The sequence below is a fragment of the Branchiostoma belcheri genome, unplaced genomic scaffold (genome assembly GCF_001625305.1).
Source record: "Branchiostoma belcheri isolate BF01 breed outbred unplaced genomic scaffold, Haploidv18h27 scaffold126, whole genome shotgun sequence".
In the NCBI taxonomy this organism is placed as follows: Eukaryota; Metazoa; Chordata; class Leptocardii; order Amphioxiformes; family Branchiostomatidae; genus Branchiostoma; species Branchiostoma belcheri.
Window position 1 is genome coordinate 1 of NW_017802669.1, and position 19340 is coordinate 19340.

The window sequence follows — 19340 nt, forward strand, 5'->3', positions numbered from 1 at the left end:
GTGAGTGTGTGTGTGTATGTTTGTGTGTGTTGTGTTTGTGTGCGTGCACGAGTGTGTGTGTTTGTGTGCGTGCTCGAGTGTGTGTGTGTGTGTGTGTGTGTTTGTGTGTGTTGTGATTGTGTGCGTGCACTAGTTTGTGTGTGTGTGTGTATGTTTGTGTGTGTTGTGATTTTGTGCGTGCACTAGTGTGTGTGTGTGTATGTGTGTATGTTTGTGTGTGTTGTGATTGTGTGCGTGCACGAGTGTGTGTGTGTGTGTATATGTGTGTATGTGTGTGTGTGTGTGTGTGTATTTGATTTTACCTGTTGTATTGGCAAAAATCACATATCATAAAGTAGTTGGTGGTTTTAGGTGTGCGTAACAAGCCTGACCTGTCAGTCAGTGATATGTAGGGCCAGTGACGTAGTGTTCTATGACGTAGTGCTGAGTTGCCAGTTTAGATGCTTACCGGTAGGTCATCAATAGTAGTATCTGGTGACAGCAGCGATTAGGAATAATTAGTTAGCCTGCTTGCTTTATAATCAGTCGAGACCCAAGTTAGTAAACACATACACTAGTTAGCTCCGTTGTAGATTGTATATAGTTCCCAGAATATTGTACTAGGCCATTATGCGATATCTCGACCCGCTACTCTGTAGTAGCCAAGCACAATACAACAACCAGTACAATCGTGAACTGTGTCTTCTATCTCTCTCGAGTGGTATCGTTATTTAAGCAAATAAGATCGACGTAGACACGAAAGTACATCCGAAAGGTTGCATGTGCACGCGCACCTTACATGGCGATGTCAACCCTGCAGCTGCGTTTAGGCGTTTGGAGATGTCCACGGCCAGTTTCGGCAGTCAAATGTACGTCGTCTTCAACAGCAACCCTATGACTGAGCAGAGATCAGATTTCAACCTCACCTTCACTACAAGGGACCAAAGTGAGTACAACTCATCAACAGGGTTGACCAGTAATAATTATCTATGACTAGTTGGGTAACACTGGGTGTTGTAATAAATACATACATAAATACATAAATCAATTCAACATCATCATGATGAAACAATTTTAAATTGTTCTCCAATTAGAAAAATATCGACTCAGTCCTCTTTAGCTATCTGACCCAGTTGCTCATGCTCTGACACGAGGCTTTACGCACGAACTGTGTCAAACTTTGTTGGAAGTAGATACCCCCCCCCCCAATGACCATCATCTGTCCCTCAGTCTGGTTGACCTTCAGACCGTCACAGATGTCCGTATAGACCAGCGTTTATCGAGTAAAGAGACTCTTTTTACACAAACAAGTATTTGGCCATGTTCAAATGAAGTCAGTTAAGGCGCTTTACATGTGGTTTCCCCCGAAGTCGGTTTCAAGTGGCCCCATCTGAACGCTCCAAATCACATTGAGAGCGCCTCGATACCAAACCACTTCTAGAGGTGGTTTCGAATCGGTTTTTCCGCATCGCGATTTGCGTCTGAACGCAATGTGATTTCAATGTGACTTCACCTGGTCATGGATTACGGGGTGATATTTCCTTTATTTATATTCAATACCAAATTTTACTTGGCAGCAACTTAAAGAGCAGTAATGGTCAAATAATGTGTCTGTCGAGCTTCACCGCCTCTGGCGGGACCACGTCTGCATTCTGCCGAGATACGCTGGGAGGGGGGTACCAGCAAGCAGGTCGTTGACCTCTGACATTAATAACACGCTACCTTGCGTGTTTTCATCAAACAACTGTTTGATTAATGCAGTTTCGGAGAATCGTGCTCGGGCACAGTTTGAAAGGAATGTATGGCACTTAGACCAGGTGTGAGGAATGCGAGTTACCCGAATCGCGGTTCGGGTGGTTTCATATGAACAAAGCCTTTTATTCAGCCGACGTTTCGGTGACCGTCTGTCAACTTCCTCAGGGCAATTCTGACTGGTTCACATTGCATTGCAGCACAGTGGTCGCTGCTACAGATGCATTCCCAAATATACAACATTTACATATCTACACATATGCGTGATTGGATTACAGGGAACTGTATCTACAATGCGTTCCCAAACGTCTGGAAGTTGGATACATACATAATGGTGATCAGTTATTTAACAGTTACAGAAAACTAAGAACAGAATCCACAAAGCAGAACCAGTCAGAATTGCCCTGAGTTAGGTGACAGACGGTCGGCTGAATAAAAGACTTGGTTGTGTAAAAAGAGTCTCTTTACTCAGTGCCTTACCAACCTGATGAAACTATTCATGGAGTAGCGTTTATCCTTATCTCATAGCTGATGGTTTCTTGGTCAGATCGGACGTTATTAGCGTGTGGTTCAAGATGGCGATTGAAACAAGGCTGCGGAAGCAAATAAGCGGCAAAAATTATGCAAATTACGTGGCACAGCCAACGGGCATGTTTAAATTCTTACGGTGACTTTTTATGCCAGAAATGAATAAAGAAAAATAGTGTAACAATGACAGCAACTTTTGAATATTCAGTAACATCTGTCTCTATCCCCTCTTCATGGACCCAGACGATGTACCAGAGTTCAATGAAGAAACTTTCGTCCCACAAACGGCACCAACTTTTAACCAGACCACAGTAGAGGTAAGTGGACTTGTCGAAAACTCGCAACGTGTACCCTTTCTGTGATGGTAAATTGTTTAGCTCTTTGATAAAAATCACTTTTAATCTCAATCCGGTTTCAGGAGTTCGTGAAACTGGACCTTTACTTCAGTTTGGCAGAATGGGTTCGCTTTCGATTCTGCTACAGCTACAGCAGATCCGGTGGTAAGTATATTATACGTAGCAGTCATATGTTAACTTGTGACCCTGAGGTGGTATTTCTTGCCAATTTTCTCCATTTCACTTTACTTCTTATTCCCAGTGTAGCCTTCAGAAAAACTTAATAACTATTTGGGAAATTGAGAAAGATAGACAAAGAGATAGAGAGACGAATAGAGAAATACGCCATGTATATGTGCAAAGGGGTGCAGTCTGTTGTCTGAGCCCCTACTTGTCCCTGTGTCGCCACGCAGATTTCCTACAGGTGTACGCCGCCATCCAGGACTACACCTTACCGACTTCTAACGTGGAGTCAGACATCCCCTATAGCTGTACTTATTTATTCGAACGGAGTATGCTGCTCTCGGACAGCTGATAGTACCGGGTGGACAGGTCAGCCTCTCAATTATTACCTTTACCAAGAAGGCCAAGGCATGCGTGTCAATGTATATCTGTCTGACGTGTTTACGTGTGTGTGCGTGCGTACGTGTGAGTGCGTATGCGTACGTGTGTGTGTGCGTGCGTGCGTGGTTGTGCGATTATATGTGTGTGTGTGTGTGCGAGTGTGTGTGTGTGTGTGTGTGTGCGAGTGTGTGTGTGTGTGTGTGTGTGTGTGTGTGTGTGTGTGGTGTGTGTCGATAATATCTTGATGGATCGTCATGCATGATATTTAGTTTTGAATAGATAGAAGCGAAACAAGAAAAAGTTATACGTGAAATGCTACACATGTAATCTACTGTGTGTACCTGTGCAGATACTGGTCCCCGTATGACTGGCCATGGTTCCCGTTTAAAACTTACAGTGAGCTGACTTTTCTAAGAACCGACCTTGTCATGATTTACAGTTTTCCTGGCGTGGAGGTAAGAAAACTGTGTTCTGGAGAAACCCTACTAGTTTGCATAGAATTAGAAGCACATAGTATATAACATTTCCAATATCGAATTGCGTTACTTTTTACTTACTATTAAGTTTATATGATTAGGGATAAATACACTCCGGACGTGATCTTTCAGGTATTATTGACATATCAAAACCTTTTTGATGGTAGGCTACTGGTAGGAAACTTTTTACACTGTTTACTTGTACAACAGTGGATGTGAGAAAGTCTGCATTGTATACAGAACGAAAATCTGGATTTACCAATGGTAGTAGATACCAAAGTCGGGTATAATATTTACAATATAAACAGTATTTGACTTTACAACGGTAGAAAATATAAGTTAAGGAGGGTGATTTAGGACCTACCAAGCGTTGACGTTGTACTAGGGTATATTGGGGTGAAAGAAACACATAAATGCACATAAATGCGCAAGCACACAAACATGTATACGCACACAAACACATACAAACACATACGCACGCACGCACGCACGCACACACACACACACACATACATACACACACACACACACATACATACACAAACACACATGTATACGCACACAAGCACACACGCACACACACACACACATATACAAAGACACACACACACACACACACACACACACACACACACACACACACACACACACACACACACACACACACACACACACACACACACACACACACACACACACACACATGCACACACATAAAGATAAGACAGGCAATCCCAAAACACTTTTTCTCTTGACTAATTAACTTCTCCCCTGTATTTTTTTTTTAAATTTTTCCCACAGGTTGGAGAGGAGAACTCTGATCAGAATACCATTGAATGTCAGTTTCCTCTTGGAAAGTTGACGGCAAAACTCCAAGTAAAAGGTAAGAGTTGTCCTAGGGGTGGGGGGGATTGGTGGGCTCGTCAAGGATGGAAGGCTATGACTTTTTGGCAAAAATAATATTTGACTTTCTATGAATCTCAAAGTAATCATTCAATTATAGCCAAGATTTTCACAGCTTTCTTATGGTAAATATTTCTTGTTTAAAGTTAAAACGTTTGGTCCAACACAAAAACAATTCTCTCACCTAGAGCTTTCGACCAGTAACTGGTAGACTGACCCAGTGAGACTTGTCACGTGGCTTCTTAAAAGTGTGACGTCAACACTGGGTCAAAGGTATCTGGTAGACGATGTCAGCCCCCGCCCCGGTTCAATGAAGGGTGATGGGCCCTGATGTATATGGCTTCCTTCACCCCTCTCAAGAAATAGTCTTGTTCAGTGTCTAAAATTCTTACGGTGTCAAGTGAAACAAAATGTCCGGGTGACTCTATGTGTTGAGACACCTCTGAACTAGCAGAGCTAGGCCGTGCATGTTCTTGAAACCTTATCGAAAGCTCTAGGTGAGAGAAATTTGTGTTGGACCAAAAGTTTTAACTTCAAACATGAAACTACCAACAAAGATGAACTTTCATGATAGTATGAGGAATATTTCTGCTATGGTTTGTTTTACTTATTGACCATATTTTAATGGCATGGCCGCGGTAGAGGGTGGTAATGCTGTTTTAAAGATAAATGAAAAAGGACAACTTTGCGGTATCACAATCTCATCTGTGAGCATTTCTGACAACAGCTCATCTAACACAGTAACCGGATACTTCAGGTGTCCAAAAAGTCGTATTAAACACGGCGGAACAATGACACGTTAAAAACATCATGTCGGCGTTTTGTTCAGATGACACCAGGTGAAAGGGACTCCAACACTGAACGTTTATTAAAAACCCTAGTCCTGCGGCGCTCAACAATTGTCGGGTTGCACATACAGTACCATCCATATAGCACCCTGTATAGGTACAGTTTGGGGGGGGGGGTATTTCTCATGCAACGCATCACACCGCAGCGAAACGCAAAGAATGCGGACATAAATATGCCACCGCAGGGCAAAAAATATTTTTGAAAAATATTGTGTAAAAATGCCAACAGGACAAGGGTTAAACTCTGCACCTTAGGTTGGCATCCGTATCCAACTACGATCTCACCTATATTTTTCAAGCAAATGTACTTTTATGCGTCTTAAAAGGACGATATAAAACTTTGGTGGATGGGTAACCTTAGGAACAGATCTGAGAGAATCCATTAGGACCCGAAATGGGCCGTTATGATTAAATACTGAATATAATATTTGCATAGCCAGAAGGGAAAAAAAGATTTCAAAGTGATTTTTGTTTTTTAGCCTGTCCCATCGGGCGGTTCGGGCGGTTCTGTGCGGAGCGCTGCCAGTGTTATAACGGAGCAGCATGTCACAGCTTCAACGGTGCGTGCAGGTGCGCCCCTGGCTGGACGGGAAGGAACTGCACCACAGGTAAATTGCATTTGAAGCCAGAACAGGAATTCAGCCCAGAAACATTCTCAAGCAATCACCCAATGGTGCTGTTTTTTTTTTGCGATTTCCCGTTTGTTTTACCTAGTTTGGTATCAGTTTTATTTATACATGTATTTGGCATATTTATATTTCAGTCCATACCATGGTATGGATGAAATATATTGTGTTCCCTCATGTTTCTCCTCCTTCTCCTTCTCCTGCCAAACAGTCAAAGGGACTCAACTCCGCCATCATTCAGCCAAATGACCTGAAATTTGGCATGGAGGTAGAGTGGGCCAATACCCCCAGACGTTTTTTTCATTTTTTTTAAACATGCCTTTGAAAAATTTTTATGAAGGTTTTTGGGGTATTTTTCGACAAAAAATGGATTTTTGGATCCTGAGCCCCGGTATTACAACCAAATGATATGACATTCGGTATAAGGGTACCTTGAACGTGTGTCTACAGAATAGCAGTCATGTATTTGGCATACACCACTTCCAAATGACTCATTTGGGGGACTTTAATGGCTATTTTCAGCAAAAAAGGGCCAAAAGTGCTGTACCCGTTCCATGTTCTATCTAAAGAATGGCCGGTTCCATCCATGGAACATGTGTTCCATTGCAGGTTACCTGAGGTCACATTGCACCTAAGTGGTGCGTAATGACCCACACATTCAATTTTATGTGCCTAAGACCTTCAAAATGTATCAAATCTCATCATTGATAGTTTTTGCATACCTGTAATAAGATTAGTAAAGCTTTCAAGATTCAAAGTACTTGTTGTTGCATCTTTGTTCTCATATAGCTACTATTTAATTCATTTACCAGAGAACCTTTGCCAGTTTTGCACTGGGGTAAGTTTGGAATAGTCCACTTTTGCGTGGGAGGGAGATGGACTGAAATATGCTGTATTTGCTCCCAAGCAAATGCCGGCCTTTCTAGTCTACCTTCTTTTAACATTTTTATTTTACATCAGAAAATCCGGAAGTGCTCATCAGTCCTCCGGCCAGAGAACTGACAGACTTGCGGTACAGACAGGAACTGCAGCTCACCTGCACGGCCTACAAACTTGACGTCACAGACATCACGTGGTCCTTTCCGAGTGGCGCTTCTGTCGACCCGCTACCTGTGAAAAGCAGCCAGAAGTAAATTTCCTTTCCTGAAGACAGATATATATATATATATATATATATATATATATATATATATATATATATATATATATATATATATATATATATATATATGGATACATAATGTGATTGATCTCATCGAGTTTGCCCCCAATCACCTAACCTTCGTCAAGTAGAATGACATTAGTAAAGTCATGTGTCCCTATGGTCCCTAGCAAATAGGGTTGATAAAAAATGTTACATTTTCTTCCTCATTATGATGATACAAAGTAAAGTGACGAAAATAACGAAGAAATAAGCTTCGTTTGAGATTTTCCACGATTTTATCGGCCACACACCTTGTTTTGTGTGAAATTCAAACTCATTTTATTCCTCCGTCCACAGCTCTTCTGTTCTACACATCAACTCCCTGCTGCCTGTGCACGAGGGTCACGTGACCTGTGAAGCTCTTACCAGCAGCGGTGACAGATTCAGTGACGTGGTGGACATACGGATAGGTGTGGATACTGATATTGGCTGTACTTGTAACAAAATAATTATGTAGAATAAGGGGGAAATGTCCAACATCCAACATGGGACACACTCACTCACTCACTCACTCACTCACTCACTCACTCACTCACTCACTCACTCACTACGGCACACGACGCCACACACACTTACTAAATCATTCACTGATTTCTATTATCGCATATATAGCAATAACTGGGTATTGTGTTGAACCATTCCAGTGTGTGAGGAAGATTACTGGGGCGAACTGTGTGACCGGGTCTGCAACTGTACAGAACCGGAAACCTGCAGCCGGACCCTGGGCTGCGTCTGTGAGGGTGAGGGGTGTCCGGGTAAGTTACTTTGTACATTTTTCATTTAAAAAATTGTCATTTTTAATTACGTTACTTAGTTTACTTGTCTCTCTAACCACGGGGTTAGCGGTAACCGACACACATAGAGATGCTGCGTACAACTCGATTCTCATAATGATTATTCTATTATCCACCTTCTCTCTGCTAACTAACCTCGTAACCAATACAAATTCTTGCCATCTGGCTATCTCAGCATGCTGAAGGTTAATTTGTTTGTGACCCCCAGCCTCCCAGACTGTCCTCCTTGCCATCAGTCTGTCGGCAGGCGCGCTGATTCTCCTACTACTCGGCGCCATCTTCCTGCTCTACCGGCACAACAACAGGCTGCGGGTCGGCAACATCGACGATCCGGAGGTCTTCCAGCTCGGACAGGACCTGAAGGTACGTCATGCTTACGTCAGAAATCACCCCATTCTCACTATGATGTGTGTAATAAAACAGTCTGATAGCTCAAATATGTCTTGTTAGAACTGAAAATCACTGGCTGAACCCCCATTTTCCCCAGGCCCTGATGCCGCCTGCAGCAGGCTCCACGTCAGGCAGTATCGACATGGAGCTGCTGAAGGAAAAGGAAATCGACAGGAACAGGCTGCAGTGCGGACAGCTCCTGGGAGAGGGCGCTTTTGGTCGTGTCGTCAAGGCAACACTGACCCCACCTGAGGAGGTTGATTTGGAGGTCATGGTGGCTGTTAAGGAACTCAAAGGTGAATTCATGTGTAGTTTTACTGTGTCTGTTTACTCTGTCTTAAACTAGTGTATTGATGTGTTCATAATTTGCGATATTATAGAGAAGCGTGTACATATGAATATATGATGTAATAATCATGATAATGTAAATGTTTATCCAGACGATGATGACCCCCAGGCCAGACAGGCCCTTCTGCGGGAAACCTGCATCATGTTGTTGTGTGGTAACCATGACAACGTCCTCGGGCTGAAAGGCATCTGTTTTAGAGACGGTCAGTTCAGAATCTTTGTGGCCGAAGGATGTGTTTGTTTTAATATGTAGGATTGCGACATCTACTTTCATCTGAATATGTTTTGGTGTTTAGCCTCGAGGACGTGTAGGAAGTAGGTGAGGTGTAAAGAGTTTTTCTCTAGTGACAGTCAAGACATGTATGCAAGATATATACAAACTAACGAGTAGGAAACAGTTTAAAAACTGTTTAGCTTAAAGCCAGTATAAAGTTGATAGTTGAGCCTGACGGAAATTGCTACAGGGCCGCTTCAACTGGTGTTGGAATATGCCGAACACGGGAGTCTCCTTCACCTGCTGTGGACGTTACGTGCGGAGTCCAAACTCAACAGGACCGTTCTGGTCAACAAACGGCACATCTTCGAGAACATGATGCTGGAGGTCTGCTGCGGACTGGAGCACCTGGCGACCAGGAGGGTGAGGAAATCTCAAGAAACTGTTCAACAATCTACTTATTCAGATTCACCGTTCAAAATATGTAACGATTATATATATATCTATAATGATCAGCTTTTAATGTACGTTTTTTTATGTTTCCCATGGTCTAGTAGATATAATTGAAACGCCAAAAATGAGCTTATAAGTATGTTGCAACTGACATATCTTCTGCCTGTGTCCAGCTGGTTCACCGAGACATCGCGGCCCGGAACATCCTGATCTGTGGGAAGGGAACCGCCAAGATCGCGGACTTCGGGCTAGCCCGGGACGTGTACGCTGTAGGGTACCATCGGCAGGACAGGGTAGGTCCCGGGACATGTACGCTGTGGGATACCATCGGCAGGACAGGGTAGGTCCCGGGACATGTACGCTGTGGGGTACCATCGGCAGGACAGGGTAGGTCCCGGGACATGTACGCTGTGGAGTACCATCAGCAAGACAGGGTAGGTCCCGGGACATGTACGCTGTGGGGAACTATTAGCAAGACAGGGTAGGTCCCGGGACATGTACGCTGTGGGGTAACATCAGCAGGACAGGGTAGGTCCCGCCTGGACATGTACGCTGTGGGGTACCATCGGCAGGACAGGGTAGGTCCCGGGACATGTACGCTGTGGGATACCATCGGCAGGACATGGTAGGTCCCGGGACATGTACGCTGTGGGGTACCATCGGCAGGACAGGGTATGTCACAGGACATGTACGCTATGGGGTAACATCGGCAGGACAGGGTAGGTCCCGGGGCATGTACGCTGTGGGGTACCATCAACAAGACAGGGTAGGTCCCAGGACATGTACGCTGTGGGGTAACATCAGCGGGTAACATCAGCGGTTGGAATGATGGCACCATCTTAAGCTAAGGTCTCAATTACGCCGGTGCCCGTCGGGGATGTAGACCCGGCTGGCCCCGGCCGGGTTCAGGAGTCGAGCGGGCATCGGCTGTCGTGGTCACAATTAAAAGTTTCCTTCAGTAGAATTTTGTTAGAAATTTTGTCACCCTCTTTGGTCGGTATACGGCAGGCACCCGGCAGGTACCCAGCAGATTCTATGACGATGTCTTGTATTGACCTATACGTAATGCAGAATTCACGTATTTGTTGTGATCATTTGATCTGTGAGGTCACACATTTTTACCCGGGTTTACGAAGTACACACCTTTATTCTGTCCATCTGGTCTGTGACGTAAGAAATGTGTCCCGGTGGAATGCCGGCAACCGGAGGGGTACCTCTCGGTGTTATCACGATGAGGTCACGGCGTCTTTTTGTCAGCGGGGCCCGGGTAGAATTTAACTCAGAATTAAATTCTTATCGGGGCCCCGCCGGGCCCAAAAATAGCCCGGTAGCCGCAGGGTGCCCCGCGGGGCCACGTCGGAATCCCGCCCGAAAGTGGTAAAAAAACAGCCCGGGAACTACCCGCCAGGGCCCCTTTTCCCAATTGGGACCTTAGCTTTACAGAGGAAGCTGGCTTAGTATTTAAAGTAAGAAAGTTGAAAATGGGAAAGGCGGATACAATCCATCTACAGATCTTGTTGTCTTGGCACGGACAGCTTTGGATCTAAATTGAAGCAGCTGTCGTTTTTTCCTCTTCAGGGCGATGCCCTGCTACCATTGAAGTGGATGGCACCAGAGAGCCTGAAGAACGAGGCTAGGTTCACACACAAGAGTGACGTGTGAGTTTTTAACATTGACTATCAGCTGCAACAAACATAATGGATCTTATACAAACATCTGTTTATCTTTTTTTAAATCTTTTCAATACTACCAACTGTTTCCAGTATTTGACACCAAACCTATTTGTTTCCAGCTGGTCCTTCGGGGTTCTGTTGTGGGAGGTGGCGCAGCTGGGCCGCACGCCGTACCCTGGGATAGATGGGGCAGACAGAATATATGATGCTCTTCAAAACCACTTCAGACTCCCCAGGCCTCAGCTGTGTACAGAAGAAAGGTAAACCCGAGAAGTTATAGAAGGGGTTACTATTAGTGAGGTTGTAAGCTAAACTACTGTGTCCCTATTACAAAATGGCAGACGGTATAAACTTCTGAATGGTCAAGGGTGGGTCATGCCCAAAACAGAATAACGGTCGAAAAAAATCACTTCAGACAGGACATAAGGCTGGATAAATAATTTGTTCCCTCCTTTGCGCTGTTCACGCCCAGATACCAGCTGATGCTGAAGTGTTGGAAGTTTAACGAGGAGACCAGACCAGACGCCACAACTGTCAGGAAACTACTAAAGGCGGATCCCAATGTGAGATATTTTTTACAAACATATGAATTAAGGATGATTCTCAATAGATCTCGATGTCAATCATGATTTGCTTAAATGTTGCTACGTTATCGGTCATTGTAACTGTTTTTTTTTCATTTTCTTCTAACAGGGCTTCTTCTACTTTAACGCACCCGTTACAACAGTGGAGGTCAATCCGATATGAGACAGTATTGGACTTCAAGGCAAAGTATTTAGTCTGGAGGAGCACAAATGGCAATGTGTACACTGTATATAAAGGGAAGATCTGCTAGTGCCATGACAAGGGTCCATATAACCGTCATTTTATTTTTATCCAACTAAGTATCAATAACTTTTGCGCAAAATGTGAATGCTTCAAAAGTTCTGAGTTCGTTTCAACTTTCTTATCATAAAATATTGATATGCATTTATTCGTTGTTAGTGTAAGACCTGATTAAGTATCCTCCAAGTAAAAATTATTTTAGCTACAAACAGTTCGATTTTGTGTTTTGTTTATTTGTCTGTAGTAATTGACTGGATGTTAGCTTTTTGAGGGGTCGACCTTATTTGCAAGGATATGGATAAATCATGAAAGTTATAGAAAATTCATGTAAGTTCATGTTCATTCCTAAAAACATCAATTAATTGGAAGGAAATGCTCTTGAAATTTTGGAATAAGATAGTTCATCACGGAATATCCTTCGACACGTCTATCCCTACTGACATCCTCTTACAGCCATTCCTGGAGAAGGGTAGGAAAGGGTAAAATTGCAGCTAATTCATTAACAATAGATCATCATTTCATTAACAATCGCCTTGTTTCCTTGGCAACTGCACGCCAATCTGTAGCGAGTTTCGCTTGTGCGCATTTCAGAAAACTATAATAACCCTCAAACTGCCGCAGTTTTTTTTGCGGCGAATCTTACCGTATGGGGTCAAAACTGGAGTCAGGCGACAAATGCGGATTCACGCATGTGAGAAATGTTTTAGATGTGAGAAATGTAACATAAGCTTTAGTCTGCTGAGTAATCTAAAGACTCACATGCGGACTCACGCTGCTAAGAAAATATTATTTGTAGAATGTTTTCAACAATTGTGCATTGCTCCCCTACAGCTGCATGAAAAATTCCATGATTTAACCCGTAGAGAGACGTTATTACCTGATTTATTATTGTCCAAAACCCGACTCCCCCATTAAGACTCCTTAAAAATGACTGACCTATAGATATGTAAAGAATTGCTGTGGTGACACCCCGATATAGTCTTTTCTATTTCAATGTTGCATCCTCAACTTTTGTTTTGTAAAAACAGTAGACCCATGCTATTTAACAAAAGAAAACCCATGTTCATATCATTATCAGAATTACCATGGTATCCATTGTAATTTTGGTAATTTTCAGACATATATAAATTGTTTGATTTTTGAAGGTCTCCTTGATAGCTTGATACCTATCACACAAAGTATGAGCCGTTTGGGTCGATCCCCATCTTCCAACTGGCCTGATTTTTTCATGCAATGACTATTAATTTTGAACAAGTCGTTTGAAAATGCAACTAAAACATATAAATGAATTGTAAACAAAAAAAAAGACAAAGCATAGTTTTAAAACCCCTAATAAAGGTACTGGTCACCACAGACGATCTGTTTTCTGTCCACGTCATCTTACTCGTATTTCACGTAACATAGAATGGAATAGTTTTTTTTTGGCAATGAATGATTATGTCGCTACGCTCACTCGTTGGTTATCACACCTGACCAGGGAATATCTCACCATATACACCTCGGGGTGGGGCATTAACCCTTCAGTAAACGCTGTGATGACGTCACGGATGCTGGCCAGTGTTCCATTTGTTTTAATACCCATTTCAAAGTTTGCATATTTGATATATGGCCTGATTTAAACATTTCACCCCGTTTAGAATGAGATGAAGTCAGGAACATTCACATCGTGTTTTAATGGTCTGATCTACTTTACATTATTAATAATTGTACATTGTGCAGTTGTAGAGATAGATCGTTTACAAAATAACATATTAAATCCAAATGCCCACTATGAACCGTTAAATCACCATTAGGCCACAGCAAGTTATTTTCATGAATAACATTAGCGCGCGCATTGATTTTCGCCTGATTTGCGGAATTGTTTTTGCCCTCGGACGGTGATTAACATGCCGAAAATTGGCGAACATGTTTTAAACGACTATCAGTTCTGTTTCGAAATGCCCTATATGCCTATTCAATGTTTTATCATCAATAACAAATGGATGCTGTAAAAGTCGCCACAATATAGATAAGATATCATTAGATACCTGTAAACGCATGTTGTTGGATACATCAGTATGGACAGATTCAGTTGATACCTTTGATGAGGCAGAAAATGTAAAGCCCTGTGTTCTGGTAGGTAATTTCTAACCTCAGAGACCATCAGAGACCCAGCAAACTTGATGCACAATGTGCTTGCGTTTGATGACAAGTATTGCCAGGTGTTCCATCGCAAATAACTGCCAAGTGTAGTAGCTGCCCATGATGGTACGACAAGCTCTTTTCTACAATTGCTCTAGTTAACTGAGGTTTATATCTAGAAGGATAGGTGATACTGATGAATACCGGAATAAAAGACTTGTTAATTATAATATCTTGTTTAGTCGCCTCAATTCTTGCTTAACAATGTTTATGATCTCAACTTATGATAGTGTAGGAATCTTTTTTTTGGGGGGTCTGCATTGTTTCTTTAAACCCTATCGCATTAGATTTCGAATTGTCTGTAGAATTTACCGACTGTGGCCTTAAGACCATTGACACCTTTCTATATAAGCAGCCATAGAAGGACGGTTTTGACAATATACAACAAACCAACCATGTATACATTTCAGGCCTCTCATACACATAGAGAAATATTACTAACCATGGGTTATTTGTATACGCTTCATGCATGACTTGTGGGACTTTGCTATGGACAAGTACACCTACATGTAAGTAGCCATGTGTGCATTTCTAGACTAAGGTCTCTTATATGATTTATGAGACCATGCAGAGTATCAGAGTACTAGTAATTACATAAGGAATCATATTTCATTTTTATGACTAATGAGACAAATACAAGTAATTGATCATGAATGAATCTCTAGAATCTGTTCCCTCAAATGGCCAACGCCACTACACTTAAGTCCGGGTAGCCATGCGTGCATTTCTAGCATTCACATTCACCATCCTCGTCTGGAGGATCGGGGACTATGGTAGCGTCCAGCACAAACCCTCTCCACCCTTCCCTTTCCTTGGTCATCTGCGTGCAGTCATTTATAGCATTAGGTCTGCTATATAACGTATGAAACCATACATATTATAAAATAAGTAAGTAACCAAGGAGCATTTCCATACTACATGTACAAACTCGAAACAATAATCAGATAGAACGTACATTGTGAAAATACCAGTATGTAGATATAAATCCAGTTTTAGACCAAGTTTTAGTTATTTTAAGACTAATCAAGTGTGATTTTACAGAGTACACTTATAAGTTAGTAACCATGAGTGCATTTCAACACATATTTCTCCAATGACATAGAATTCGTTAAGTACAAGTAAGAAACCATAGGTGCATTTCTAGATCCCCGCATGTCGCATAACTGACAAAACATTACTTAGTACAGTACCATTGCTTAATTTCCAGACTCTGAACACTCACATGATCGTGGACTTCTTATATTACTACGTAGTCGGTAGGTTGTTAACCATTTAAAATTGCAATATGTAGCATTAGACGCCATACTTTGTACTCTGTTTATATGTTGTGCACTTCCGGTATAAATATTTGTTAAGTCTTTTTCTATAGACACATCACTTTTAGAAAGTCCAAGTGAATGATTATGAGTGTATCTGTATAACCAGATCTCTATCTCATTGGACAAAGGATACCGTAAGTTAAAGTGTAAAGTCGAAAATTATGGTCCATTTTTTTACATAACAATTTAAGCCTGTTTCAGAACCAGTTGATTTTCAGAGAAATTATACAAAAATTCTGGCCCTAAGTCTCCACATGTATGGTATCTAAAGATCTCCCTGGCACTTTACGTTTGGGGTCGCACTCCAAGCAATTTAAGTTTTCTCTTGCAAATGAAGACGTATTTACAGGCACACGCTTGGTCCTACCACTGTCCTCTTCTAGCCTGTTGGAATATAGATTTATGTATCAGTATTGAAAGAAACAATTTGCACGGTGGCATGAGCAGTATTGCATACATCTTTTATGTCATTTCCATCTACCATAACTGCTTATATAGGTCAATTACTGTACACTTTATTTCATAAGCGAGACCATATCATCAATACATGAACATATTGTAATTCATATAGTGTATAGATAGTAATTTGTATTAAGAAATGTAATAAGATAGTCTAGTTTTGTAGTATTGTTGTATTACTGCCACACATTGTACCATGTACGATTGTCGAGCAATAAAGTTCATTCATTCATTTATTGCACATTTACGAACATCGCACATTTATCCACGACTTCGTACCTTATCAAATATTAAAATTTCTACTGACGAAATTATACATTCTTCTCATTGATTTCCAAAATAAGATCATCATTTCATTTCCATCAAGGATTATATTAGCTGATCATATTCTCCACCTAATGCAATGACAGCCTTATCCTAACAGAGAAGGCTATTCTAGCACTTCCTCATAAATTATTCAAATGGGATTATGATTTGAATCAATTATGTTTATTGATGTTTGCCTTCACTTAACTTCCAAACGCGGCAGGTATGAACTGCCTGGCATTTGCCATTACGAAATTATAGAAATTTACCTTTTTAGTTATGCAAATTAGGTCTTTGTTTAAATAATCTACATCTTAAGATGTTCGTCTCAATCTTAATTACAAATGTAAAATTGGCAAGCGAAAGTCGGTTCGCAGTACGTCAGATCCGGTTGTACAGCAGGCGGGGAGATCGGAGCCCAAACCACCGTAACCACACATCCCGCGTACCAAAAAGTCGACCTGTCCCCATCCCGCACAAAATGGATTGTTCCTAAATCACCCATGACCAAAATGTGAAGTGTTCCAATAGTCCATAAAGCAATGGAATCTTCCAGTGCCTTCTGCTGTTGGAGCATGTTGAAGGCGGTGTTCTATTAGAACTGTTAGATGGGGATTTGGTTTATGAATCTAAAATTACTATTTTTACTTAAATTAAGGTAACTAAATGTATTTTAAAGGGCTAAATCTGAAAAGTAAACACTATGTAGTATTTGATGCCAAGATACCCTTATGCTGAAATTCAGGTCATTTGGTTTTCGTTTGAGAGCACATGAGCCAAAAATGTACATTTTCGGCAAAAAATATCCAAAAAGTCCAATTTTACATATAATTCTAAAGTGATACACGCCAAAAGCATGAATAACATTCTGTGGGCTGGTATCCAAGGATATCCCATACCAAATCCCAGGTAATTTGGTTTTAATATTAGGTTACAGGAGCCAAAATGAACCTTTTTTGTTGGAAAAAGCCCTTTTTACACAATTTGAAAATGAGAATGGTGTTTGTCAAAGGCATGGATGCCATTCGTCGGACATGTATCTAAGGTATCCCCATACAGAATTAAAGGTCATTCGACTTTAATAGAAGGGCACTGTAGCCAAAATTGTACATTTTTTGTCCATAAATAGCCAAAAGCTCTATTTTACACAATTTCTTTTACCCAAGTGTATGTCAAAAGCTTGAATAGCGTTCTGAAGACATGTGTCCAAGGCATCCCCACACCAAATTCAGATCGTTAATTTGTTTTTAGTACTAGGATCCAAATCTCAAAATGTATATTTTTGCCCGAAAACTTGGCAAAAAAAAAACAATTTTACATTTGCCTGTTCAAAAATGTTGAAAAAAAGTTCGGAGTTATTTGCCCACTCTACATCGATGCCAATTTTTAGGTCATTTGGCTTAAAAAATGTTCAAAACGAGAGATCAATCCTTTAAATAAAAGAAATGGTAAGAGGACGAGGAGGAGAATAAGGAACATGAAAGAAAGCAATATGTCTTCACTACACCACGAAGTGCTGTGGTGAAGCCATAATTATGTTACACATTACTAAAGCTACCCTTTATTCCAAACATCATGACGATCCGTTAACTTATTCTTGAGTTATCCTCCTCGAAAAAAATCGTCCTGCAGTTCCAGAAAAAGCTGCTAGGTAGCCCAATCTCACGTGACGTCGTTCAGAGCTCATCAAGAGCTATCTATATACCACCCGGAATCCATGGGTAGCATGTCAAGCTAGAAACCTGAAGTTCCGCTAAAGTGCTATAAGAAGCCGGAGGCCCCAAATTCTAATCATTTCCAAGTGTTATAAAGACCTACTATCTTTAATGACAATCCATGACGATACCATCTACCATCTTTCATGACAATCCATCAAAATCTTCTTGACTTATTTTGCTAAATTTAAACTGTATACATACATACATACATACATACATACATACATACATGCATGCGTACATACATACACATACTTACATACACACAAACGCTTCGGAAAATACAATCATCTTAGTAAGGTTATAATCAGTGGCGGCGGCAGCAGGGGGTAGGGGGCGACTGCTGAATCATGCTGAAATTCTAGTGTATTTTCTCTAAATGTATGGAAAAGCCAGCGAACAGTTCGGTTTTTACCTTTAAAATGCTTGTAAAACGCATCTGCGCTGCGCAGCCATTTCAAATCTGAAATCACACGGACACTCACGGATACCGTCTTCAACATGCAAGTATTGCCACGAGTTGTAAGCTCTGATTGGTTCACCTCAGAAAACCTGCGCTCTAACTGGTTTATCAGCTGTGCATTACATATTACTAGGAATATGGCGCGAGTTTCTCACGCTGTGAGAGTTTGTTCTGTTGACCAAAGTAGATCTCGTTTTTCAGCACCCTTCGTAACGATATCGATAAAAATGACATCCAGCTCTTCTGGTGACTACATTCAGTTTATTTCCGCGGCATACCGTTCCCTTCCCAACAGCACAACAGTAATTATTTTGTGTACAATCGCGTATGCATTGATATTCCTGGTCCCGGGATTAAAAACCATACAAGGTAATTTTAATTAAACCCAGGACTGGCACAACATTTTTAGAATGTCCTACTTTTGTGGTGAACTGAGATGAGATGAATAGACGAAATGTAGTCGAATAGCGATATTTAACTTAGGATTGTGTTCCAGCAAAATGCGTTCCCAAAATCCAGAAAATGGCGTTTCCAGAGGGTCAAGATTTTAAAACTTTCCCTGGGAGCATGCTCCGATCCCCCTTGTGGACTGAGATATTAAGATAGCATGTGGAAGTTCGGGAACGCCATGTACTCGAATAGCGAGTAAGAAACTTAGCTACAAAGTACTAAAAATTTAGCTGCGTGTACCAGCAAATCCTCCCCCCCCCCCCAAAAAAAAATGCAGGAAAAGGCGTTTCAGAGGGCTCACGCCTTCGGCGCTCGATAGTGAGTTCCATACAAATCTCGCCCCCCCCCCCTCTCCCCAGTCAAAATTTCCTGCCGCCGCCTCTGTATAAGCTCCATTGGTATCTAAAATATTTGCTGCCTTGTTACCTCTTATCAAATAGACGTCATTCGCCCACGGTCCGCCTTCGCCGTCCGCTGCACAGGCTGTGGACGGTCCGTACTTCTTGTAGGTGTTCTGAGCATCAGCTGACCC

At 41.7% G+C, this 19340-nt stretch overlaps 2 protein-coding genes across 2 annotated transcripts; both read left to right on the forward strand.

The window, feature by feature from the left end:
• The first annotated feature begins 275 nt into the window (after positions 1-275).
• On the forward strand, positions 276-3140 carry LOC109463464. The gene is made up of 4 exons (XM_019760292.1): positions 276-925; positions 2503-2576; positions 2678-2759; positions 3008-3140. Exons 1-4 carry the CDS (start codon positions 760-762, stop codon positions 3127-3129), a joined length of 444 nt encoding a protein of 147 aa, XP_019615851.1. The 5' UTR covers positions 276-759; the 3' UTR covers positions 3130-3140.
• A 385-nt stretch (positions 3141-3525) lies between these two features.
• On the forward strand, positions 3526-12006 carry LOC109463447 (fibroblast growth factor receptor homolog 1-like). The gene is made up of 15 exons (XM_019760267.1): positions 3526-3613; positions 4436-4517; positions 5865-5993; positions 6972-7140; positions 7513-7625; positions 7860-7970; positions 8218-8372; positions 8497-8695; positions 8840-8950; positions 9212-9384; positions 9588-9707; positions 10993-11072; positions 11207-11347; positions 11560-11650; positions 11781-12006. Exons 1-15 carry the CDS (start codon positions 3587-3589, stop codon positions 11832-11834), a joined length of 1755 nt encoding a protein of 584 aa, XP_019615826.1. The 5' UTR covers positions 3526-3586; the 3' UTR covers positions 11835-12006.
• Positions 12007-19340: the final 7334 nt, after the last annotated feature.